General features: G+C 37.5%; 1 protein-coding gene and 1 long non-coding RNA gene across 5 annotated transcripts in view; one reads left to right on the plus strand and one right to left on the minus strand.

The window, feature by feature from the left end:
- sema4ba (sema domain, immunoglobulin domain (Ig), transmembrane domain (TM) and short cytoplasmic domain, (semaphorin) 4Ba) overlaps nucleotides 1–27,709 on the minus strand; it is a 73,191-nt gene that overhangs the window by 19,372 nt on the left and 26,110 nt on the right. For 2 of the 4 annotated variants that reach the window (XM_082182491.1, XM_082182490.1), the window contains exons 2-3: nucleotides 15,643–16,016; nucleotides 725–885 (exon numbers count right to left, since the gene is read on the minus strand). In XM_082182491.1, coding sequence (XP_082038617.1) covers nucleotides 725–885; nucleotides 15,643–15,757 — 276 coding nt within the window. In that variant the 5' untranslated portion in view covers nucleotides 15,758–16,016. Of the gene's footprint in view, nucleotides 1–724; nucleotides 886–15,642; nucleotides 16,017–17,179; nucleotides 17,661–17,737; nucleotides 17,883–27,709 lie in introns of those variants that run through there. The other 2 variants (XM_082182493.1, XM_082182492.1) reach the window with 2 other exon arrangements.
- The window catches only part of LOC309508136, a 220,410-nt gene that overhangs the window by 4,402 nt on the left and 188,299 nt on the right, over nucleotides 1–27,709 (plus strand). The gene's annotated exons all lie outside the window — the stretch shown is intronic.

Raw genomic sequence — 27,709 nt, forward strand, 5'->3', positions numbered from 1 at the left:
AAGTGGGACAACTGGTAAAGTAGGACGCTTACACTGAATGAAAAAGGACACAAAATCCCAATAAAAGTAGGTGTGATCCTTTTGACTTCAGCACTACATTTCAAGTCTTCGTAAATCACACGATAGCTTTGTGTGATGAATGGATTGAAATTTGATCCATTATTTTCTGATAATCAATAATTGAACGACATAGTATGACATTGATGTAGCCATTTGGATAATTTGGATAAATACCAATGACAAATGATCAGAAAGTGACCCACTTTACCTGCGTTCACACTTACGTGTGTGCCAAAAAAGAAAGTTGTGTCATAATTTACTCACCCTCAAGTTGTTCCAAACCTTGACCTTGAGTTTCTTTCTTCTGCTGAACACAAAAGAAGATATTTTAAAGAATGTCGGTAACCAGACAGTTGATGGTAGTCATTGACTTGGTCATGGACATGGAGTCAATGGCTACCGTCAACTGTCTGGTTACTAACATTCTTTAAAATATCTTCTTTTGTGTTCAACAGAAGAAAGTCATATGGGTTTGGAACAATATAAGTGTGAGTAAATGATGACATAATGTTCATTTTTAGGTGAACTATCCCTTAAAATGATGCCTAGATTCAACATCAGTGATATTCTACTCTCATTTGAACCTTAAATTAATAATTCCCATATTACGGACTGATGCACATGCTTATAAATTCTCCAAAATGCAACACACAGACATACTCACATTACGCTGCAGCTGTGTTCTGCTGATATCGGTGATATTGAGTGCGAAGAGAGTCTCTCGAGCGCCAACGTACAGCATGTTATCCTCTTTACTGAGGAGCAGAGAGGTGTAATTGAAGACTCCATCGGGTGAAAATCTCTTGGCCGACCTCTCGTTTGCATCTATGAGGAGATATGGAAAAAAGAGCGGGGAGAGGGTGGAATGTCAGCAAAACCCAGCCAATAAGATTTACTACTGGAAATTAGATAAATGTGCAAAAGTCAGATGTGTGATTGTGCTTTTCAACTGGTTTCAACTATATTGTCTTGTAAAAAGCAACCCAATAATATTAATGTTTTATTTACAAGTGCGAAAAATCTATTGTAATTTTAACTGTAAAAAACTGTAAAATGCAACAGTAAAAACCTGTTAATTGGTTAAAAAAAATGGTTAAGTTCCCATACGGAGTAAAACTAATAGATCTAACCTTGCATTTTGTGTAATTTTACGGTGAAATACATTTAAAAAGAACAAATTATCTAATAATTCACAATGAAAAGCCATATTCTTCTTAGTTCTTTTATATCAGTTATGTATATTAGTGTTTTATGTTACATTTTATGTTGTTGAATGAATGTTTATTGCACTATTTTAGTGTTGTGTGTGTTGCATGAAGGTGTTTTGTATTTGTGTGCATGACATTGTTTAACTTCTATATATTACCTCAGCTTGTGGAAAACCTAAGGGTGATGAACTTTGATTTATTATGGTTTTCGCTTTACCTCCAGTGTTATTATGGTGAATGTCAGTATATGTTAAAGTTACAAAACAGATTTTAGTAGCAATTGGATTTACTGGTTTAAAATATTTTTTTGTGTTTGTTTAAAACTGTAAAATTTACAGTTGTTCTGTAAATATGTTTACATTTTTACTGTATTTTTACTGATTTATTCCGGCAACCACAGCTGCCAGGTTTTTTCTGTAAAGTATTATTTTTGACAGCACTAATATTATCGTCATTTAATCATTTAAATATATAACATAATATTAAGATTTTTTTTAAATTGTATTAATTTATCTTTCTTGCAAGTGAACCAATATTGTATGTAGTCTAGGTCGTATTTTCTTATACTTTGCATATTTTTTTAATTAGGGTATTTGTTTTGTTATTATATATTCACTATTATTTATTTATTTAATTTTCTCCCTCCTGAACAAACCTTAGATTCACCTTTAGTTCATGACCTACCAGTTATGAAACACTGCTTTAGGGTATTAGACGATAACGTCAAATGTTTACTGGCTGGCAGTGAGAAAACTAAAACCTGTTGCAACAGCAGCGTCTGAATCACTGTTGAATGAGCATTTGTGTGTGGTCACATATAGCTCAGAGACAGATGTTCATCTCTTAATCAAAGATATTGCACTGCATCATTATCATGGCAGCTCCTGCAGGCTGTTTCTCTGTTCCTCTGACAACGGCATCAATATAAATTCGTATATTTCCTACCAGTAGGGGGTGTTTGCTAAAAGGGTTAGTGGCACTGTGATTGGCTCACATCCTCTTCAGAATGCCAAATCATACTTCTGCATGGCTTTTTATGACTTCAGACAAGCCACTTGAGAATTTGATGGTGATTCAGAATGTGTGTGAAATGAAATGTGTGGAAATGGTCTTTCATCTCGTCTCTCCATAGGCTGTCATAACCAAGCACTCTCATGCTACAGTGACATCATTCCAGACTACCAGCTTCTCAGGTCTTAAGATGCATGTCGAATCAATGTCAACAGGCTGTAAAATACAACCTTCATCACTTCATGGCAAACACAGCGTTCTCCTCATCTGTCATTGGCTTAAAGCTTGAATCACACTTGTCTTTCAGTCCAAGATACACAGAAAGGAGAGCCAAAAAAAAAAAGTTATCAAGTCTAAATTTGAACTGTATTTTTTTCCCCAGTTGAATATGCTGAAATAAAATAACATTTAGGAGTATTGAGGAAAACTGTTCCAAAAAATTACATATTATTTTCAAAGTTATTAGCCACTCCACTCAGCATTGTCACTGGCCACAATTTTGAGACCATGGGACTCATAATTTGGCAGGAGGTATATTAGACTGCTGTCACTTTACGACCTGACGCACTGATCCATTATACTGTTACAAATGCATTTTCTTTCTCAACTGTTAATGTTCACTTAAAACATAACGGAATATGTTTACGCGAGTATTTGACTGTTTAAGTGCAATAAGCAGCGAAAAAGAACTCAATTTAGTACTGAGAGGTGGCTTTATGTGCGCGCACTTTGGGTGTGAGCACAAAATCTGTGGGAATGAGTAAAATTATGCGCAATACGCGCAATCCAACGCCAAATTGAAGCCCTGTTACACCAACAATATTCATCCGGAGCAAATACAACGAGTAAGTGAGGGGAAGGTGGGTAGAGATGAGAGAGAGAGAAAGCGCAGCTGGTATCGTGTATCTATTCTGTGGGAAATGAGTATTGGGAGAGTTTCAGTATCAATATGTATTGAAAAATCTATATTTTTAACAACACCACATTGCACTTAGTGCATTATTTCAGATTCCTTTTTAAAAGACTACAAGTGAAAAATTTATATATCATATATAAAATTGAACCCGCCAAAGTGACTAGTAGGAGTGACTGTGTTACACGCCACTGCTGAAATCCACCCGCATTTGGCGGGTGTTAATGTCAAGCCCTGAGTAAATATATATACAATATATATATATTCCATGTTAAATATGTAGAGGTTTAAAATAAAATAAAATAAAATAAAATAAAAGTAAAATCAGGAAATCTGTTTTAAACACTATTTTCACAAGGCAAAAAATAAACAACTATTAACTAGTTGCTTATTACTAGCTTATTGGCTAAAATACAAGGTCAATAAGTATAAATGCTGAAGCCATCATGGCATACAACCTGTGCTGTTGATTTACTTCATTTAAAGTATCCTAGAAAGCCTTCCACTCCTGTTAGGTCTTGGAGAGCATGTAATAATTACTGAATATGTTCCCGTGGGTGACTTTGGGCTGAGGTAAGACTCTAAAAGCGTCCGTGTCTCTGGGAGCTGCTGCAGAAGGTCTGCGCACACTTCCTGAGCCCCGGGGGACACAATGCGGTAATAATAGGGCATCAGCCCTCAACCAGGAGGGCTTATTACCACCGAATCCAGTCTGCTAAACCGCAGGAGGGGATCAACACGGCACATTAGTGGCACGCTACTGGGGTCTCTGCCTCCGTGTGTCTCGTGTTTCGCCCCTCTCTCTGATTACAGGATGAAACAAGGCACCACTCAGCACTGGCAGCGTTCATTTCAGAGGGTTTGGGGAGAAATTTAATGGCGATTTAGTGAGACAAGGACAAAGGGCAATATCTGCAACCAAACAGGGCTTAAGTGGGATTTGCACAGACAGAAAGCGTTCCCTCGATTATTCTCCGGAGTGGCACAGCTGTAACGCTTCTCCCTGCAGCTCACACAATGAGGCAAATAATTGAGCCCCATCAGGGAAAAATGTTTTACTGAACACTTCACTGTAAAATCGACATGATGACAGTCAGTTGTGGTTCAGCTATTAAGTATTACTTAACAGTATATTGTAAAAAAAAATATATTTTTCTTTTTATATATATATATATATATATATATATATACACACACACACACATACATACACTATGGAAGCTTTTTTCCGCAACGAAATAAAACTATTTAAAAGATAATTGCTTTTTATCTCGCAATTCAGATTTTTTTTATAAAGTAATAATGCAAGTTATTAAGTCAGAAATGCGAGTTAAAGACTGGGAGGTGGAAACAAGCTTCCATGATACACACATTTATAGGAAATCACAAATTGATATCTAAATATTAGTGCTGTCAAATTGATTAATCACATCTATATATATATATATATATATACACACACATATATATTTACAAACTTTTGTGTTAGATGTGATTATGCGATTATCCAATTTGACAGCACTTCTAAATATTAATGCTTCAATATTAATGTTAACATTAAAGTATTAATAATAATATAATAAAATGTATATTCAAATGTTAATATAAAATAAAAGCTTTTATCTTAAAGTATTTATTTAATATTTATATTATATTAATACTTTTTTTAAATTCTTTAGAGGCAGACAGATTTTTATTTTTAAAGGCCAGTTACTTCATGGATCCAGGATACTATGCATCCTGATAAAGTTTCCTTGGCCTTTGGAATTAAAATAGCCCCACATCATCACATAGCCTTCACCATACCTAGAGATTGGCATGGTTTTATTTCAGTTAGCCTAATAGCTGGTTTGATTTGCATTGACAGATGATCTTATGGAAAGTACTCCATGCCAATCTCTAGGTATGGTGAAGGCTAGTGATGATGTGGGGCTATTTTAATTCCAAAGGCCAAGGGAACTTTATCAGGATGCATAGTATCCTGGATCCATGAAGTAACTGCCCTTTAAAAAAAAAAATCTGCCTGCCTCTATGAGATTTAACATAGGGGTGTCCTGACTTATGCACCCTGTATTTTAAGGAAGAACATTTATTTATTTACGATACATTATTCATTCACAAAGAAAATTGGTGTCCTTAAAGGTTGGATTTTTCCTAATTTTTTTAATTAAGCCATTAAGTTAAATTTCCAAAAGATGATTTTTTATTCCTCTTTTAAGTCAACTTTAGCATTGGTGTCTAAACTTATGCATAGCACTGTATATGATCTGAACTCCACACGGCTCCTGTACTACTACATAAATAAATGAATGACTTCCCGTTAGTTGTTTATCTGAGATAGTGAAAAAGGCGGCTTAAATATGATCAAGTGTAAGAGTAATGCAAGCACCACTAGTTATTTACTATTAGTATTGTCTTGGTCATTGTATGTTGTGTTAAGGGAATTACATGGTGCAACACAAGCTATGAAACATATACAGCGCTGTATAAACACCTGCCCACGTCCAGCACTAATTAAACGCAGACCACTTCAAATAAGAAAAATCTTTGGCAATATTGGGCTGTTTTTGTTTTTTTGTTGAGTGCTTGCACGTTAAGTTCAAGATGTCTGCCTGTAACCACTTATGTGGTTTTAAAAAGGTGCAATTGCGAAACGCAAGGAAAGAACTGCGCCATTGAAAATGAACTACAACAAACAAAACTAATTAAGAATTACATGGAATGCAGTTCCAGCGAATGAACTATAATAACTTTAAATAAGCTTGGGGTGGAGGAATGACCCAGGCTGACCCCAACATTTCTAATGCCCTGCTCATCGATTTCCATGTCTTGCAACATTACCAATCCCCACACAGACAATACGGTCTCTCTCTCAATGAGTCTGTTGTATTATTGTTTGAGTTGACTGAGGTCAGTTCCCATAGGGCAGTTCCATGACGACAGCTGAGATTTGCTTCCTCAAAACTGCACTGTTGCATGCTGGGAAAAGGCTTATCCTGTTCCCACTCATGAGGAAAGAGGGCTGAGAGTGTCAACAAGAGAGAGAGGTACTTATGAAGCAAGTAGTTATTGTCTCTTGTGCTGATATCATAACTTGTACGTCCTTGTCTTGTTGACCCTCATCTATCTTCAAAGTCTCTATTCCTCCATCTACTCTACTGTATTCTATAGCCATGTTAGATTCTTTGTGTTGCTCTGAGCAATATGAGATCATTACTGCCATTATGCAATTACATGTCATTTTTTTTTTGGAGAAAGCCACTACTAAATGGATTGCCATATCCGCAGCGATTTGCTTTCTAATCCATTTAGAGAGAAATTAATTATGCAGGCTTTTAGGGAACCCTTCCATGTTCAGTTTTCAGAGCGGAATTCCCTACGGCTGCTCTAACAGCACATGCCCGAAGTTAATTAGAGACCGAAGCATCCCGCGGAAAAGAGCGACTGGCCGTCAGTGTGAAAGATCAAAGCTCGGTTTTGTTTAGGCCTCAGTAGACGGCTCATTTAAGTAAATAGTGTATCTGATGAGTTGAGCTTTCGGAGGAAAATACTCTGAAGTATTAGAATCCTACACAAACCTTTTTTTAGTCACACTGAATAACTGGTAATGCTGAACTATTAAAGTCACCATGAAATCAAAATGGACAATTCAGAACTTATGACATCTCTGTCGGACAGAAATCTAATATGTTCATATTTTGTCTTTTTTTCAATTAATCATTACTATTGGACACCCTTTTACGTCTGTCTGTGGGCTTTGTAAATATTTAACCAATGAAATAGCTTGTAAATCTCGTATTTCCATTGGATCCTCAAGCTGTCGGTAAAACCTCTTAACTCCAGCCCGCCTCTATCGTGAATGAAGTGCCACACGTATTTTGGACCGTCTATACTTGTTTGCAACGCAAGGGTAAATAAAGAACTAGTTCTTTGAATAAGTACAGTGATTTCTTTGCTTAATGCTTAATGTGTTTGAGCTTTGAGGAGCAGAGAAGAGTGTCTTAGACTAGCATTTGACGTTGATTCGTAGTGGTCTTAAATAGCCTGTGCTAAGCACTTCATCTTTTATATCATGAGATTGTGTCCAAATGAGCACCCACATAACTGCAATAAACTTTATAACCTGTAAGTTGATGAAAAAGTAATGTGATGCACTTGCTGCCTCAGATGAGGCTGTTCTAATGACAGACAAAAACACATACTGTATATCCGAAATTCTTTGAAATTCACTGGTCAAAAACCCTGTAACTCCCTTTCAGCTTGATTTTCGTAAAAAGTTAATAATATTGACACATGCAAGTGTCGGACTATGTATAAAGCCACAATATCAACTTTGACAATGCGGTGTTAAATTATTAAAAGAATACAGTTTTTTGTTTTTTGTTTCATTTCCCGAAAAGTAGTGGGTTTGGACCGTTAGGTAGGGTTTCGCCCAACAGACAGCGACGATATATTATTTATCCGTGCACATTATTATTTTTGAAATCATATGCCCTCATAATCCTTAATCACAATAACTTCCCCTTCCTCTGGCAACCTCTTCTCTTCTCTTCTCTTCTCTTCTCTTCTCTTCTCTTCTCTTCTCTTCTCTTCTCTTCTCTTCTCTTCTCTTCTCTTCTCTTCTCTTCTCTTCTCTCCTCTCCTCTCCTCTCCTCTCCTCTCCTCTCCTCTCCTCTCCTCTCCTCTCCTCTCCTCTCCTCTCCTCTCCTCTCCTCTCCTCTCCTCTTCTCTTCTCTTCTCTTCTCTTCTGGCACAGGGGCTGGGCAACCTGTCACTCACATAAGATCATTGCAATAGCAAACCACAACGATCCAATCAATTGCCATTGTACAAGTCTGCCCTAAAAAAATCTTTGTTCAAGAAGCCGAGTGAAACGGTATACGAAAGGATAGCGTCACAAGATATACGTCACAACAGGGAAGACAACTATAGCAACTTCCGTTTCATGACTTTAAACAGCGAAGCAGACAAATCTGTAAGTGTAAGTTGTGTCTGCATTATTTCTCACCTTCTCGAGCGCCAAGTAAACAATGTATGAGGTGAAGGAGAGATGATGTCATCTCCAGGTGTCAGGAGAATGACAAGCCCCCTGTTGCCTTAATGACAAAGTGAGGACTGTTGATGCTGCTTTTGATGTTGGGAAAAATAATCTGGAAAAATGCTCTCTTCAATTATTTTGTTGTAAACGGTTATTTTGTTGCTTAAGAATTATGACGACAAGTTTTACAGGAACATCAAGATCCGTTCTTTCTAAGACGCTTAAGAGCACGCTATAAATTTTAAATTTGTGCAAAAAAGACGGTTATTCATGGGTCAAGGTGAACAGATGAGCTATGGAAGCTGAAGCTTCACAACCATAATCATAAAATTACACCATGTCTACACCAGACATGAGATAGAACCCATTATAATCAGTGATGCTGTCTACACTGGATGCAGCATTGCACGACGCAACACAGCACATCTCCAACAGTAAACTGATGCCCTGTTATGACGTACTTAAAGCACTCACGCTACTTCTGACACAAAGAACAAATGGATTTGCAACATCCGTTTTGCCGCGTCTAGTGTAGACAGCATCAATTTGTTGCGGCGCGACACGATGCAAATCTGAAACGAAGGAACGTAATACCCTTTTCTCAGATCTTAGCTTTGTGAATTTAGGCCTAGGATTTAATATAAGGCTTCAGCTCTCATATTAAGTACAAAAAAAAGATACAAATAAAGAGTTGTATTGAACCGCTGAGGTTTGCTAAGTCTATCTGAAACAGAAACATCTCAATTTCATCTAACAGCCTATAGATCCCCAGTGGGATCTATAACACTTTCAAATTTTTTTATTGGGACCCCAAACAGAATGGATTTAGACCAGAGAAGGATCTTAACCTTGTTTGAAACTAACATTTGCATTGTTTAAGTAGAGCCTGTAAATGTTTAATAGTGCCTGTATCCTATAAAAGCCTTGAATGCAGGGGCTGTTCAACTTTCAACTAGCTGTACCATACATACATTACACATTTGAACAAAAGTGAAACTGGAGCGGTTTGGATTCACAAAGTACATTATAAGCAAACTGTATTGGTTCTGAAGACATCTGAGATCATTTATAATGCTCATGTATGTTCAAGCTAAAATTCTTGCTAACCACCCTGAATTGAAAATTGTTGCCTGAAGGTTGACAGAAACTAAAAGCGAGTGGAATATGACTGTTTTTGCATCGTTTTTATGATAATGCAAGCCACATGAATCTGGCAAGAACATATGCATGCTCATCTCAGCTGTGTGGACGTTCTCTTCACTCACACATTGTCCATTAAAGCATTGCTGGGTTAGCCGGATGGACAGCTGATGCTGCACAGGCTCTCGGGAGTCATTTACATAAATAAACATTGATTCACTGACTAGTCGATCTGTATGTGGAGTTCTGCAAACCGTAATATATACTGTACAGTACAATTAAATTAAACTTACTTGTACTGTGGGGTCAGTAAGACTTTCTTTGGAAAGAAATTCATGCTTTTATTTAGCAAGAAAGCATTAAATTGATCAAAAGTGACAGTAAAGACATTTATGGTACAAAAGATTTATATTTCAACTAAATGCTGTTCTTTTGACATTTCCATTCATCGAAAATCACGAAAAAATGTATCATGGTTTCCACAAAAATATTAAGTATTGATTAGAAATATTACTTTAGCAGCAAATCAGGATATTAGAATGATTTCTGAAGGATCATGTGACTGAAAACTGAAGTAATGATGCTGAAATTTCAGCTTTGCGTCACAGAAATAAATTACATTTTAAAATATAATTATTAGTTCTTTTAAATTGCAGTAATTTCACATATTGCTGTTTTTACTGTATTTTTGATCAAATAAATATAGCCTTAATGAAGATGTTTTTTCTTTCAAAAACTTTTTGAAAATCTTACTGAACCGAAATTGAATAAAGTCTATGGGCAAGATTTACTAACAGCTTTATAAACCGGTTATTTTTGGACGGTTATTTTTGCAGCTGACCTTATTGCATATGCATTTGTATAAGTTTCCCTTTCAGATGCAAAATTTATGAGAGGAGGATGAATCATGCAAGGTGATTTACTTTGGTTTGCACTCGTTAATTTACTGGTATTTGCACTATTATTTAACGCCCCAAAAAAACATGTCTTAAACAAGACGCTAATATGCGTTGCTCTTGGTAGATTGCATTGGTCATTCGGGAAATGATACGTCTGCGTCTGTGTTCTTTAATTTGCGTGTCGCAGAACTTTCCAAACCCATCGGTGCTTTTATGGGTTTACACTATCAAGCTAATCTACCCTGTTTAGCAAATCTGGCCCTATGTGTTCAAACACATTCATTGCATAACATTTGATGTAATCTTACAAAAACTCATATTTCAGTTTAAAGTACATAAAGTTACATTTGATGTTGTTCTCAAATGCTCCCTTCCTTCCAAAGGAAGTGGTCAGCAAAGTTCTCCTGGGAAACTCTAGGCTCTTTTACAGTGAGCTCTTACTGTCATTCCCCTTAAAGGACAAACCGCTTTCCCAAAAACCTTCTCACACTGCTCTGTTTTCATTAAAGCTCTGCGTTGATGAGAAATGACTGTTGAGCTTCTCCAGAGGAGGAGGAGAAAGGAATGACGCAACTCTCGGTTTACACTTCAGAAACATTGTGTTCTCTTCCACCTGCCTGCGTGGCTGGGTCTCCCTGTTCCAAAGTTAGAAACCCAGCATGAAATATTAAAAAACAGATGATATAATAAGAGAGCAGTTTGAAGTCACGGGAAGGACAAGAAAGAAAAAATTAAGACATCAAGTAAAATCTGTGGAGACGTTCAGGAGAGAGGTTAGTGTTTGTTTAGTGAGCTGGCACAACGTCTCTCTTGTTAGCATGAGAAGTACAGAAGTGGCAGCTTGCACCGACACCATGGTGACCGCTGGAATTCTGGGTAGGTCAAACATGAGTTTGGCGAGTAGAACCCATATAAACACTCCTGGTTCAAACAGAGGGGGCCTCTGAAACTAAACGAAAGAGGAAGAATGTGCATGATGCCAAGTGCTGCAGTTAAAGGTTTGATAAAAAAATGTGTGTTAAATGAATTTACTAGAATTCACAAGGCAGAAAGGGTTCGAAAGCCGCAAAGAAAGGTGTAATTAGGGTTTTCATGAGCCGTGTGGTAACATTTACTGGGAAATAGAGGCTGATTAATCTTCCCTATGAAACAACAAAACAACTTTTGCATTTACACAAACCTGCAGTTTGCAAAAGTCACAAGCAGTATGATATAATTATAAATCAAAATGTACAGGATGGTCCAGTTTCAGATGGCTTTTGGGACACCATGGTAACGTGAAACAGGTGCCAATAAACAAATAAATAAATGGAGGATGCAGTTACAATGATCAAGGAAACACTTATATTTGCTTGTGTAGGGGTCTGTGTTGTTGCTTTGTCTGAAGGGTCTGACAGATTTGATTTATCAGTAGAACTTAGCAGCATTTCACGATGTGGCTCTAATATACTAATATTAATATACCAAGATCAATCCAATCACACTGGAAGCGCAATGAAAATGAGTGGCGTCTATTTTGCAGCTCACACAGCAGTCTGTAAAATTCCTCAATGTTGTGTTGAGACTGAAATTGCTTAAGTCTGGTTTTCATGGCATTGATCAGCATAAAAAAACAGGGCTGTCAATCAATCTATACATACTATAGTTTTGTTTTTAAAAAGTAGACATACAGCATCCGAAATCGAATACTTCCCTACTATATAGTACGCAAAAAACAAAGAGTAGGATGTCCGAATACATAGTATTAGGTGAAATCCCCTACTACCGCCGAGATTCTGAAGTGCGCATTTGATGGACACCTGATGGGGGATTTATGAATAGAAGTGAAGCATCATAACTGATGCTGGTAGGTCACGTGACCGTAACAACATGGCTGATGTAGTACGTCCGAATTTCATTCATAGGCCCTGTCCCAAATGGCATCCTGAACACTCGTAGTCTTCCTTTGAGTTTTTAATCAGATTTGGACAAATCATTACGATTGACATGGATACATGTGACTTTTCTATTCCTACTGTGCTACTAGTGCGATTACAATTGGATTATTATGGTCCATGGAAACGCAGCTAATGTCACATGGCACAGCGTGTATAGGTTAATTTGTTACTTTGGTTGTAGGGTTAATAAAACAGCATCTCTAAGTAGGTAAACAAGAGACATTCTTTCCTCTCATGTTACAATGTGCCACCGGAGAAGCTACGTGATGCATGTGGCTGGATATGAATGCACACTTGATGTACGTTTTTGGAAACCTTCCATGGACAACGTAGTGCAGGTCTCTGCTGCTTCAGGCATGTCTGATCACCTCCAGCCACAATTTAAATCCTTTAAAGACTCAAACACTGCACAAAGCTTGATCCCCATACCATATGCATGAATTGTGCATGCTATACGGTGGATCGCACTATGCAGTAATTTCGGCTTTGGTATTTGCCTCAAGTATTACAAGTGCATAAACCAAGGTTTGTAACCTTCACTCTTAAACAGACCAGTTAGCATCCTAGAGATTCCGTCTGTAAAAGCATTTCCTAGCTTTACCAGGAGAAAATGGCTGGATAAGCAGAGTGCTCTAGTGTAAACCGCTTATAGGTGTCTTTTTAAATAGCTTTCTAATGCGCTTTAAGCACTGCAGCATGGTGTGTATCAAAGAGAGGAACAACAGAAGAGAAGCTGAGCAGATGTAGTTTCTCCTCCTACAACCCGTGATCCTTCTTGATAGGCACATAATGAGAAGCAAACCAGCGTTCACACTGTAACACACACACACATTCATTATTCATACCATTTAGCTTCTTTATTAGAATAGTGGGAAGGTGGAAACCAGCAAAGCGAGGAGAATGTTTGTGCAATTGGGATGGAGGGACAGCCTGGCTCTTTTCCTTTGGTGAAGTGTGTGCTGTTCTACAGATCGGAGTGTTTTTTATATCACTGTACAGGTTTTGAAACTTCAGAGACTTGTCAACAGTGAGCTGGAGTCAGTGTGACCACAGCAGTTTCCTGAATTTAACTTAACTAGTGTTGCACACTGAACAGTTCATTGGCAGTAATTTGAGCCATTTAAACAGTACAGAAGCTTTGTTTATTATAAGTGTGAGCCAAATATAGAAGTCTACTACAAAATACTGACTCACTAAGAATAAACCGCACTCTCTGATAGGAGTTTTTATTTGGCAAGTTACATTTTTGTGCAAATGTACGACTGGTTAAACTTAGTGAATAAGACGCAGGCTTGTGTGCTAAATGGTCACAAACGTTTAGTGAAGCCCTGGACATTTTCCGTTCATTCAGGTTTACCTACATGACATTTGCCATTAGGGAGAGTGACAGTGTATACAGAGACAAAGACACACCGGAACACACTCAAGCGGAGAGAATGAGCAGGATTCCTCGTGGTATTAGACAGACAGTTGAGAAACACCAGTAAAAAGAACAGCTGCATTCTTTCTTACAATACAGCATGATCCTGAGGACAACACAAGAACAAACGGCCAAGGACAGAAGGAACAAAGTGCAACAAGAAAATACTGGTCAGTAGAAAGAGCTGAGGCATGAGACGAGAAGAGAAAAGGAAAAGAAGAAACATGAAAAGAAGAAACATGAAAAAGATGAGAAAGAGAAGAGGCCGGACATGATGAGCAGACAAGTGAAGAGAGACTAGATGAGACTAGAGAAGAAGAGACAAAATGAGAAGAGAAGACCAGACAAAATGAGAAAGGAAGAGAAGCCAAGGAAAAACAAAAAAGAGAAGAGTATCTATATAAATAAAGGTGACTTGACTTGACTTGAAGAGTAGAGAAGAGATGAAAACAAGACGAGAAGAGTCGAGATGAAATGTCAAGATAAAACGAGAAAAGACGAAAAGAGAAGACAAGACACAACAAGACAAGAAAACAAGAAGTCAAGATAAAATGAGAAGAGACGAGATGAGCCAAGATGAGAAGACAACACAATACGAGATGAAATTAGTCGAGTCGAGTCGAGTCGAAGAGAAGAGAGTCGAAGAGAAGAGAGTCGAAGAGAATAGAAGAGAAGAGAGTCGAAGAGAAGAGAAGAGAGTCGAAGAGAGTCGAAGAGAGTCGAAGAGAAGAGAAGAGAGTCGAAGAGAGTCGAAGAGAGTCGAAGAGAAGAGAGTCGAAGAGAAGAGAAGAGAGTCGAAGAGAAGAGAGTCGAAGAGAGTCGAAGAGAGTCGAAGAGAAGAGAAGAGAGTCGAAGAGAAGAGAAGAGAGTCGAAGAGAGTCGAAGAGAGTCGAAGAGAAGAGAAGAGAAGAGAAGAGAAGAGAAGAGAAGAGAAGAGAAGAGAAGAGAAGAGAAGAGAAGAGAAGAGAAGAGAAGAGAAGAGAAGAGAAGAGAAGAGAAGAGAAGAGAAGAGAAGGACGGGATGGTCTTTGTATATGTTGGCAAATGAACAAGACCTCCATACACGTAGACCCTCAAAAGAGTTAGTCGGCATGTTCAGGCAGGTTTAGTATAACCCCCCATCACATCCTGAGCCAGTTTAAATGAAGGTGAGAAATAAATGAGGAAAGGTGACTCAGATAAATGAGTGAAGAAACATAGAACAAACACAGCAAGCCCATGACGTCCGTGTCTCTGCACAAAGAGGATTTGTGGAAACAACAATTAGTTTCATTTACTTTTCTGACAATGCAGTGTGCAATTGTATTTATTAAATGAAAAACAACCACGTGCCGCACGCCACTGCTTTAACAAAACCACACTTTTGTCTTAAAAGGCGTCAACATTCTCCATCACAAAAGACTTTGTACCTTAGTGATGAAAGCCATCATCTAATATGATCAATAGTGCCATAGTAACTTAATAAAGCCATACTGTGCTGTGTTTACAGACTCATTGTGCCCCTTCTCGTCACAATTCCCTCTAGCCTGCAAAAACACGAATGGACGCACCCAAAATTGCCAGCGATTCACGCGAGAGGAAGTGGTTTGTCTTTAACATGACAGATGTTGAAAGAGAGGGGATGTATTATGTTGTTGGAGAATTATGAGACGGCTCAGAAATTTTAAATAGAAGCTTTGTTATTCTTCAATGACTGACGTGGAGATGCATGTGTATGTTGCACATTATGTTCGCAGTGGCACAGTGGTTATGTAAACACGGTAATCCACCTTCATACAAACACGCCAGAGGCCGGCATGATCCAATCAGCTCTCGATATCTGCTTTCTGTTTATCAACACTTCAGCAAGTGTTACTGTGCATGTGAGATGACAGGGTTTCCAGCCCGTAGCCCCCTCAGAGCTCTTAAGTCGACTCCACACCAGCCTTTATTTATAGTCTCGTACCAGTCGGCTCTTTTACACACTTTCAGTAAATGGACAGAGTGAGCTGTGCATGTGCGTGTCCGTGCACTTACTGTAAGAGAAACTCAGGCGAGGGGTTACGTCGTCTTCTGCTGCTTGACCCCATCCAACCAGGAGGACAATGAGGAGGAACAGGAAAGAGACACGTGTCATGTTTAGTGTCCACATTTTGCTCCTTGTGTCTCAGTGCGTTCTGTCTCTGGATTTTCTGGCGCTCATGAAGATCTTTTCCCTTGCTTGTTTGTTTTTCTTCTTCTCCTCAAACTCCTGAAATAAGAACAGCGTATCGCTACGATGACCGGTGGTCACCTTCGCAGGGCCTCACAATGGTGGATTTCCACTAAGAAACAAGTCCTCAAGGACGACGATACGGCCCAATTCAGTCTCCATGTGCTTGTGTAGACTGTCACACAGGTGTCTCAGCAATCTGTAATAAACAAGACACAAGAATAGTCACATTAAAATGAGATAAAATTGTATTACTGGTGGGAGCCGTTTCATCAAAAAAACTGGTGTAGAAACCATTTTCATTCAGACATTGCTAGTATATTTCAAAGGTTTGAATCAGAATCAGAATCAGAAAGAGCTTTATTGCCAAGTGTGCTTGCACCCACAAGGAATTTTTCTTGGTACTGAAGCTTCCAGTGCACATATACAAATACAAATACAAATACAACAAGAAACATAGTAATACAAATTCTAAGAATAAAATATATTAAAAAAAAATAAAAATAGTATAAAAAGTAAAAAAAGGGGTCACAGTTGGGTTTAGTCTGAATAAACATTTACAGATTATGAACATATTTACAGTATGTTGAGTAGTATGAATTATAATATAAATATAAATATCACCTGAGTTAGAGAATATTACACTAGACAGTGGGAGTCTAGTGCATGTTACAGATTATGAACATATTTACAGTATTTTGAGTAGTGTGAATAATATAAATATAAATATCACCTGACTTAGAGAATATTGCACTAGACAGTGGAATGAACAATTACAAAGAAATGGCAGGTGACACATTGAATTAAACTGGAATTTTTAAGTAGACAAATTGAAATAATATTTTCTTGTAAAGCCCAATTCACACTGTACCGACAGACGCAGACCAATGCACACAAACAATTACAATACATCACTTCTCAGACATTCCACGACCCGACAAACGCTGACTCAACGCGTTCAATCGGCAAAAACAAGCGCCGACCAACAGCAAAAAGATAATGAATGGGGTAACACACTGATCCGACAAAACTCATTGGTCGGCATCTGTCGGTGCAGTGTGAATTGGTCATAAAATACTCAAAAAACCTTTGTTTTATTTACAACCCAGTCTTAGCTAGTTTGCTGGTCTTGGCTGGTTTAAAGGTAGGGTAGGCAATTTCGGACAGGCTAGCAATAGCAAGCTAGCTTTGAAAGCATGAGATCCCACCCTCCTTTCAGAGCGTCTCCAAAGTCACGCCTCTTTCAAAACACATGAACACACAGAAGTGTCTGCAAAGCCTCACGAGACAAGAGACTGTGTTAAATTACCTCATGTCTCAAAGCACATAACATTACAATAATAATGAACGTAAACAACTTACAGAGCTCTAGTCGTACCACCTGACTGCTGCAGATTCATTTCGCCGTTGATAGTGTTGACATAGAAACGCATAAATCCGGGTCTGAGGACAGATAGAACATCACAGGTTCCCGTCTCTAAATTATGGTTACGACACGCCGTGTACGCAGCATAAGCTTGATGTTTTGGTTTAGGAGGAACTGTAAAAGGAGGCTGTTAATATTTAGACCACTTCTATTATTGATTGCTATCAGGATGTGAAGAGAGTTTCAACCTGTATAACAGAAAGTGTTCATAAAACAAATTTGCCTGCCCTACCTTTAAGGTTGCCAAAGCTTGTTATAGCTGGTTTCCCAGCTGAGAGGCTGAGAAGCGAAAAGTGCCCCAGACCCCTTTAAAACGGACAAAAATCTTTGACTTAATTAAAACCATGTGTATAGAGTCCATGTTTATCTATTTCTAAATGAAGCAAACATCCTCTTCATGCTACGTTAAACCCACAATACGATGTGAAATAGTCGCATTATGTCACGCTTGAAAGCACCAGGAGACGTGGGAGTTCAAAACAGCCTTCTCCTACCTGTATGGTAAACTCTCTGTGTGGGGTTATATCGCTGAAAATCATCAGTAAGATTTGGATTGTGCCAGGAATTGCCGCATGAATGAGAATATGAAGCCCTAAGGGACACGGATTTACACAATATTTACTCACTGATCAGCAGGGCTCTATGTCTGTTTAATCAGCTCTAATCGCTTAGTTGAGCATGTTTGGGTCAAAGTTTGTAGAAAACTGCCCTGTTTAAAAGACCTCCACTGCTGGTCACTGGAATATGTTGCGATTTAGTGTTAGCAACTAACCATTCCTTGGTCAACCAATATCACAGGAAAGATCATGCTGGTGCACTAGAATTTGTTGGAGAACAAAAAGAACCGGTCTGAACCAACATGGACAATCCTTCTGACGTAAGCCGGTCTTCTGGTGTAAGGATGATAAGGCAATAAATAAGTACTTCCTGGAAATGGTGGTATTGCTTAATAGACGATGGAATATGCCTCATTTTCTGTTTACAAGTTAAGTTGCAAAGTTCGGAGAACAGTTGTTTGCCATAATCACCTATCATCATTCATCAGTTCCGTTTCATAAAGCACTGTTCTGAGAATGGATTTTCAACATAATGCCATACAATGTATAATTTCCAGCCTCCTGCTAAGATGACCTCAATTTGCTCCCATTTAGATGAGAAACATAAAGGTGTGGGGTTTGACTTCCAGGCAAATGAAATGGACTGTAAATAAGTTGAATAGCTTTGCACTTGATATGTGATCTATAGTTACTGCGCAGAACCCAACCCTGTCATCAGCCCAATATGTCAGTGGGCGAACACTTAAGTGGTTTTCATTACTCTGGCTACATAGACGAGCCTTTTAAGCACAACCACAAAGCTAATCCAATTTCAATTCCCATTAAGGTTTAGGATTTAATATCAACGTCAAATGTGTATACTTTATTGTTATGAACTGCCAACAGTTAAGGGCTAACAAATGGTGTGTGGTATAAAATCAGTATTTGAAGTATAAGAAAAAGCAGTCTGGCTTTCAACAGACTGAATGTAACATATGTCTAAAACATATACGTCACAAGTATGTTCAATCTTAAAAGGTGTAATTATTAAGTTTTAATTGTGAAAGATATAAACTTAAGGGAAAAGTTAACCCAAAAATGAAAATTCTATCATCATTTACTCAGTTGTTCCAAACTTGAATTCATTTCGTTCTTGTGTTGAACACAAAAGACGATATTTTGAAGATTGTTGGTAACCAGACAGTTTCTGGTCCCCAGTGACTTCCATTTTTTCTCTCTCTCTAGTCTACACTATGAGGTCAATGAGGACCAGCAACTGTTTGGTTACCGAAATTCTTCAAAATATCTTCCTTTATGTTCAACGGAAGAAAGAACTTCATGCAGGTTTAGAACAACTAATGGGAGAGTAAATGATGACAGAATTTTGAATTTTTGGGTGAACCCTTTAGTACATATGTAGATGGTCCATATTTGTGCTTTAAAACAAAACTTTAAACGTTAACTCTAATGTAATTTGGCATCAAGCTCTAAGAGTGATACTGCAGGCCAATTTACAACCATTGTATAACTGCCAAAAAAGCAAGGATGCTTTGCTCTAATATAGACAACATGAGAGCACAGCACAAGCTGACAGTCCCTGAATAAAAAGAAGACAAAAACAAGGCTACTTTTCCATCTGGAGCATGACAGACCTTGGACTCCCACAGGAAAGATTCACGTCCCAAACGGGAAAACTGCTGCTTGTTTAAACAGCATCTCAAAATCATATTGGCACAGCACGAAGAGATAAACTGATTACAATTGAATGTGGTTTAGGTTTCTACAAGTGAGTTTCTGAAGAACTGCTGAATCATTGATGATTGTGGGTTTATCAACATCAGACAAGTCCTAAAGGAACAAAACACTTTAATACTTGATGTTTATGTCTGATAAGCAGTATATGACATCTACCTATGAACAACATATGGCAACAAAGTAACAAAAAGGATTCAGCAAGCTTAACCTATATTCACATGTAGACAATATGGAGCCTCCAAAGGACAATCTTTGTATAATCTGGTGATAATACATCAACAACCACCACAAAAAGTTAATTTCCCTTTAGAAAAGTTCACAAACGTCATGTGTTTGCTGTATTTTGCATACAGTGTTTCACAACCTTCCCCTGTATTCGATCTCAGCTCAGACAAGAAATATGTTTACAAGGTCAAACTCCTCCTCCTACTGTCCATATGCTGGGGTTGGAATGTGTCCTGCACTGGTCAAGGCTGTGCCTTCAGCCATATTGGTGTGGGAGGGTCGCTCACCAAGCACAATTAGCCTTCCTAACGCTGAGAACGCTGGAGCGATGTCCCAGTTGACCAATGGCAATGTGATCTCATTAATTTCAAGTTTTGACAGGACGAGGATAAATGCTGCCTAGGCACGTGAGGAGCTGAAGTAGGACGCTAAAGGTCTCTCTGTCATCACAGAGATATAATACATATTTCCCCATTCTTTCTACTGTTTGATTAATGTAGGAGCCATACATCATCTCAATACTCATCCTTAACTGTGAAAAATGATTTATAATCCTCAAATCCTAAAATTAACAACCTCAATGAAGAAGCATGATGTTTAAATGTTAATCATTCAGATAAAACCAATGGTAAAACAACTAATTTGGACTAAATTGATATATTTGTTTGGTACTTTTTAAGATTTTTAATCAGGAAAACCAGTAAAAAGGACTGATACCCTATAACTTAAATGTCTTTATATGATTTGCAATATAGAAAACAAATAAATTATTTGTAGGGTATTTCTTGGAAGGATCTGGGAACAAAGTGTCCTCAAAATTTGTATTCAAATAGTAAAAAGCTATTGCGCAAAAAAAAAAAATTCCTGATAAACAATAGAAGCCAAATGGTTTGCATCATCATAGAAACTTTAATCCTCTGACCAAAGAATAATTAAACTGATAGCAAATGTTACCAAGTACATAAATAATCTCTATTCAGTCAACGGCCAGTCAATAATTCGGTGTCCTCCTGATACGTGAGCCATATGTGATGATGGCATCAGATGTCACTTCCTGTATGTCATAAAAATAGAAATGGTTTACTACAGAAACAGCTGTCCAGATTATCAGGTTTGTCGGATGGGATAAACTTATCTTGAAGCAAGGCCAGAGGACTAATGCTTTTCTTTTGTGCAGTATGCAACAGTATCTTCCTCTTCTGGGAAAATAATAATAATAATAATAATAATTCACCTAAAAAGCACTGCACCTTTAGACACCAGAGTTGTTAATTAAAACTAAACTAAAAACTAAAACAATTAATAAAAAAATTTTTAAAGGTACCGTATGTAAGAAATATATTTCAATTAATCATAAAATTGCCCTAATATGTCACTAGACATTAAGAAATCATGTTCATTTCAAATACTTATATCACTGACAACAGTAGTATGGCTAGGATATTGTCATTTAAAAAGTGGACTTGCAGCCCTCAACTGATGTTGATGTTGTCATTTTGTGTTTTGGCCTGAAGCGCCTCCCTCCACCATCTACCAATCACGAAGTCAGTAGTGTTTCGGGATCCGGGTTGCCAGCTTTGCTCTAACCTACCCTAACTCTAGTCGGATAAAAATGTCTAACGTTAATAAATCCAAAAGACCTCGTTACAATTCAGAAATTCTTCGTGACAAAGTCCGAAATAAAACCAGAATTTGTATTGGAGATGCTTTTGACAGATGGAGACGGCTGAAAACGGAGAAGAATTTTAAAACAGACGCCAACGTTGCTAATTTTCTCCTGGACAGGTAAGATTCATCTATGCTTGGATAACTTGTACTTGATGTCAATGGACATTTCATATAACGTTATTCATGACAGTCGAACAAAGTTATGCATGCTCGTGCAAAGTAACGTAACAGCTCACATGGACGTATGCTAACATTAGCAATGCATTATAGGAGCCCGTTTCTCTGTACTTATGCTGAGACGCTGAGGAAAACAACATTAGCACACCCATTAACTTATGGCAATTTGAAACGTAACTTAATTGAGACAGCAGCCTAACTTTACCTCAGAAAAAAATTATTCGTCATTCGTTCTTCTAAGTTACACATGCTGCAAGTTGACCTATATGACCATTGCTAATGTAATGTAGTTACTCTAACAATATATTCTGATGGGACTGAAAACAACCCTGTGACAGCCATTGGTGATATTGACTTTGTCCAGCTAAATGTATAGTTGTATCTTTGATATTGGTTACACATAGTGACATAGGCTTGTACTTACATTAATGACAGATACATAACGTAACAAAAGATTAGACTAACAGCTACCGTTCTGTCTGTCACATACGAGCATACATCTTTATGATTATACTGTCACATACAAGCATAAATCTTTACGATTATATTTAACTAATGACAATTAGTACATTTTTTAAATAAATAATGACTCATCAAAATATCTCTCATGAAGCATAAACACAATTAACAGAAAAAAACTTACTGTGTACGTCTCGTCGTCACTTGCCATTGGAAGCTCATTGAAAGCAGCATACGTTTCTGCTGAATCCTGCAGCTTATCTGGCAACCTCGAGTCAGGGGGGAGGGGGAGGTGATACACGGCTCTACAGTATTTTTAAAGTGATTGCAGTACCAGTTTTGGCCACAATCCTACATACGGTACCTTTAAAGCTGAAATAAAATATATAATATACATATCAGAAAAAAAACAAAAAAAAACATTATGAAATAAATAAGTACCAAAATTAAATTTAAAAATAACACTCAAAATATATAATAAATATGTGTATTTATTCCTCAATTCACCAAATCAGCAGCGTTTGTGCGTGTGGCGGGGTTGTGGACTCGAGTCGCATGACTTTACTTGAACTCTAGTCCCAAATATTATGACTTGTAACTCGACTCAACATAATTAAAGAAGGCGACTCGACTTAGACTTTGACAACAATGACTCGATACTTGGCTTTATGGCCTATATGGTTGAAAACCATAAAGATCAGAGATGTGATCACTCTCTGGTCCCTGGAGCATATGATCAAACCGGAAAGATTAGCACTGCTTTCGTGCTTTGGCTGGCACTGAGCCAGAGAGGGGCTTGTCATATATCACAACCGTTCATCGTTTTCAACCACATAATGTTTATTTTATGTTTCAGACATTTAAATACACATAAGTACTAACAAAACTTTTATAATAAAAACCAAAAGGCCTACACTGATGTCTATGGAAGCGGCAATAATAAACCTTTCGGACAAAATATGAATAGGCTACGTTTTTTTTGTTGCATCAAACACATGTATAGATAACTATAACTTGAGTTGGACTTGCCTGTCTTGACTTGAGACTTGAATGCAACGACTCAAGACTTACAGTACTTGTGACTTACAAAACAATAGCCCCTTTTCACGGAGATAACGTAAAATACACTGATGATTTGTCCCGGGATCGTTTGATTTTAGTTCATTCACACTGCCAGTGATTTTCTGGAATCTGTGCATGCGTTCACAACTTCACACACATCCCGTAAAGATCTCATAAAGACGAGTGACATCGTATGTGATGTGTAATGTCTCCGCAGCGTCTTAAGTTTGCTTATGATCTGCAATTTGTCTCTCGAGAAACCGCTCGCGCATTTTTTTCTGATTTGATCATAAACTAGCGCATTGCGTACCGTTCCACTAAGCTGCCGAACGATGTCAGCTTCAGCGTCATCACTACGACACACGACTTACGGCATTGGTCCTGCCTTTTGTTCACACAGGGCGCGTTCCGGGATCGATCCCGGGACGTGTGCGCGTTCACACAGAAGTCACTCTAGCAATTCTATGGCAATTTTCTGGGATCAACGCTCTGTGTGAAAGGGGCTAATGACTTTGTCCCGTGTGGGTATGTGTCTGTGTATGTGTGAGTGCAGAAGCAGATGTGTGAGATGAGGAATGTGTCATGACTCAAGGGGACTTTAAAGAATAACTAGCACATGTGTGACAAATCTATGACTCATTGCTCTCAAAGTGCCTTTTGAAACAGTCCATTGCAGAAGTTCTGCAAACTTTGAGATTGTATACATATGGACAGCTATGAATCAGAGAACACAACCAATGTGACTCAGCAGCAAAGGTACAGATAGTAATGCTGACACCTGTTCACATGTACAGTGTCATCAGAGTAAAGTTCAAAATTGGTATCTATTTGACTTCCTGTGCTGTATGGAAACAGTGAATCATGAAGTGCTGGAACTGAGATGGTGAAGTTTTCCTTTTCCCTCATCTCTGAGCTGATCCCCAGACCCAGCTTAGAGTAATTAATGGCCCACTCCTCCCTGGGTGATCGGGCCAGCCTTAATTACATCCATATGTTCCTTCACAGATCTTTAATAGCCTAATTAAATTCTTATTAAATAGCCAAAGCAAAATGGAAAAAAATCAAACTCAATTCAAGGCTACGTCTACATTATTCCAGATACATTCGAAAACGTTTTTGTCTCAAAATGCTTTCCGTCCACACTAGCATTTTCAAGCATTTTGAAAAAACGTCATCATCCACACTGAAACGTCGGAAAACGCTAAATTCACCTTTCTGCGCATGCGTAAACCCTCATAAAAGCTCACTGAGAAGATATACAGTCGGGACAGACATCATAAAATTCTCATGCTATTCTTCTGGCAGGATCATTTTATTTAGCAAAATATCTCTCCATTCACTGATGCGTCCAGGTCGCACTCACTCACCATTATATGTTTGGTCTATAATGCAACTGCTCTCGTTTTGCCGCAGGACAGCAATTGCGAGTTTAATTTTCTGTCAACTTTGCAGGACTGTGATATGAAGTGTGTGCAAAGCAAAAGTGTGAAAGTGAATAGCACATAACAGGCACAATAGCAGTATAAACATACATATATATCGGTTCAATATGCGTCACATGACTAAACATGCGCATTTTCAGTCCACTCTTCAATCGAAAATGCCTTTTTTATCCACTTGGAAAAGCGTTTTCAAAAAGCTCAGTTTTCGCAGGACATAAACGCCATCTTAGGGTACGTTTACACGACAACGATAGGCTTAAAACGAAGAGGTTTTTCCTTTGAGTTTTCCGCATACAGACACCATTGTCAAAACGATCCCCATTCACATGGATCCGTGAAAACGACTAAAAACGCTGTATTCTGCTGCCAGGCCAGTAGATGGCGATTAAACACTATAGACTGAACACTTAATATGCATGAACATGACATCATCGTTTTCACAGATTCGCGTTTTTGTTGTTTACACGGAGTTCGCGTTTTCAGGCAGCCAAAACGGCCCTCAGTGTGGACGGAAGGCCAAAGCAAACATAAAAAGATGCGTTTTCAAAAGAAAACGTATTAGTGTGGACAAAATGTTTAAAAAGGAGCTTCCACAAATGATCAGGCTAATTTTTTCAGGCTAGACTTCTCAGATGGAAAGCATTACATTTTAGTTCAATTAAATCGGTGACCTTACTAGATAAATGTGGATAAAATGTAAAATATGACCATGAAATGGCCCAGGAATAGCATTACCTCTGTCTCTAAAAAGTAAAATACTTCTAACAGGGACAGAGTCAGATGTGCAAATATTTCTAGCTGAGATTCATTATGTCCTCTCGCTCCTGCCTAGAAATTTCCATAACAGATGTGAGGTCTGTGAAATGTAGAACAGCACAGAAGTGGCTGCGAAAAGACCTGCTAATGCCATCATCTCTTTGTCAGGTAAAATGATATTTAAATGAAAAGCTGTTTCTTAATTTTGGTGCATATTTAATCATCTCACTGGTTGAATTAACATGATAATTGATACCAGATCAGCATTCTTAAAGGGATAGTTCACCCAAAAATAAAAGCCTAAATTCAATCCGTTCATCATATAAAGCGATCGTGTCTCTTCAGAATATTTTAACTAAACCGCTCAATTCAAATGGAATAGTTTTTACTTTATTAACTTTTTGAAGCGTCAAAGTGGTAGTTGCGTAGCTGTCAATGGAGGGACAGAAAGCTCTTAGATTTCATCAAAAAGATCCTCATTTGTGTTCTGAAGATGAACGAAAGTCTAACGGGTTTAGAAACGACATGAGGATGAGTAATTAATGACAGAATAAAATGTTTTGGGTGAACTATCCCTTTAAGGCCGTTTCACACCAAGGATGATAACTATAATGATATAGTTCTAAAAATCATTCAAAATCTCCAGCTGATGTACGATAAAAGCACTGGCAGCCAATCAGAACCCATCTTGCTTTAATGAGCTCAAGCATTTAAAGTGGCAGACAACAAAACTGCAGTGCGCGGCTGCGCGCTTAAAATAAACAGAACGATACATATACTGTACATGTGCAATTGACCACTGGTGTGGATGCTAATATAGTTATTGTTCTTGAAACAGGCCGTTACAGTTGTGTTCTCCACTCAGGTCTTTAGGCTAATACTACTCACTGCTCCATGCTGGACAGAAACAATGTGTGGACTGTTAACGGATGTAGGACTACTTGAATGCCAAAGGGTAATTTGAGCAATTTCAATATAATTAGACTTGTAATGCTACTAGTGTCACAACACTGACTCATCTCTGATGGCATCCCCACTTCTTTCAGTTTTATTTTGAGAGAAACAAAGATTTGCAGCACATTGAAGAACTGCCGTGGTTTTCCAAGAAATCAGCCTCATTGGAATTTGTTACAAAGAAATGCAGTTCTCAGAAATGGATATATAAAACAGCTTCTCAGATGGAGAAGCCAGAAATCTCAATGAATAGAATGCAACAGGTGGAGTTTTGCCATTTCACCATTCAATGTGTTTTACATTTTCCCCCGCAAATGCTAAATTAAAACAGGATGATCATATTAAGCGTCTCACTTATTATTAGATTATGTTAGTGACCTGATTTCTAAGATTATGATTGTGTAGATAGAGTGTGATTTGGCAGTGACTCTCTTCTTCTGCCTTTTTTCCAGGCACTCAGACAAAATCTCAGAGTCAAAGTCAGCCTATAACTCATATTAAGAATTTTAAGTGTTTTAAAAAGCATATATATATATATATATATATGCATTTTAGAAAAAAAAATATATATACACGTTATTAAAAAAAAATATATATAACAAAAAATGTAATAAATATATAAAAAAAACAAAAAAATAACAAAAATATATATAAATATATATATATATATATATATTTGTTATTTTTTAGTTTTTTTTATATATTTATTACATTTTTTGTTATATATAAATTTTTTTAATAACGTGTATATATATATTTTTTCTAACAAAAAATTTAATAAATATATATAAAAAATAAAAAAAAATATATATATATATATACACTTTTTTTAATAACGTGTATATATATATATTTTTTCTAAAATGCATATATATATATATATATATATATATATATATATATGCTTTTTAAAACACTTAAAATTCTTAATATGAGTTATAGGCTGACTTTGACTCTGAGATTTTGAGATTTTATATATTTTGATTTTGAGATTTTTGAGATTTTATATATATATATATATATTTGCAATGCATTAGAGAAATGAATAGCATGTTTAAAGAAATATCATGGGCACAGACATGATGGGATCACATGACCAGCCAAATGCTACTCTTTTTATCACACAACCGAACCAACTAAATCAATAAATAAATGAAATAAAAAAGAAAAGGGCAGAAATATAGAAGAGAAGGGGAAATTAACTAACAATCACAAATGATGTTATATAAAGTGCGACTTGAACAACAGGTGTGGAGATTTGACAGTTGCTATTATTAGCAGTCAGTCAGTTGTGCTGCAAAACGGTAAACGTTATTTACACACAACGACTCAAAATTATTCACACTTGCTTCTAATGATGTGATCAAACCAACTGCACAAAATATGAGCCAGCACAGAGCGCACAGGTGGCAGAGGCGCATTGAATGTTGAT

The sequence above is a fragment of the Leuciscus leuciscus genome (assembly GCF_965113295.1).
Source record: "Leuciscus leuciscus genome assembly, chromosome: 10".
Lineage (NCBI taxonomy): Eukaryota > Metazoa > Chordata > Actinopteri > Cypriniformes > Leuciscidae > Leuciscus > Leuciscus leuciscus.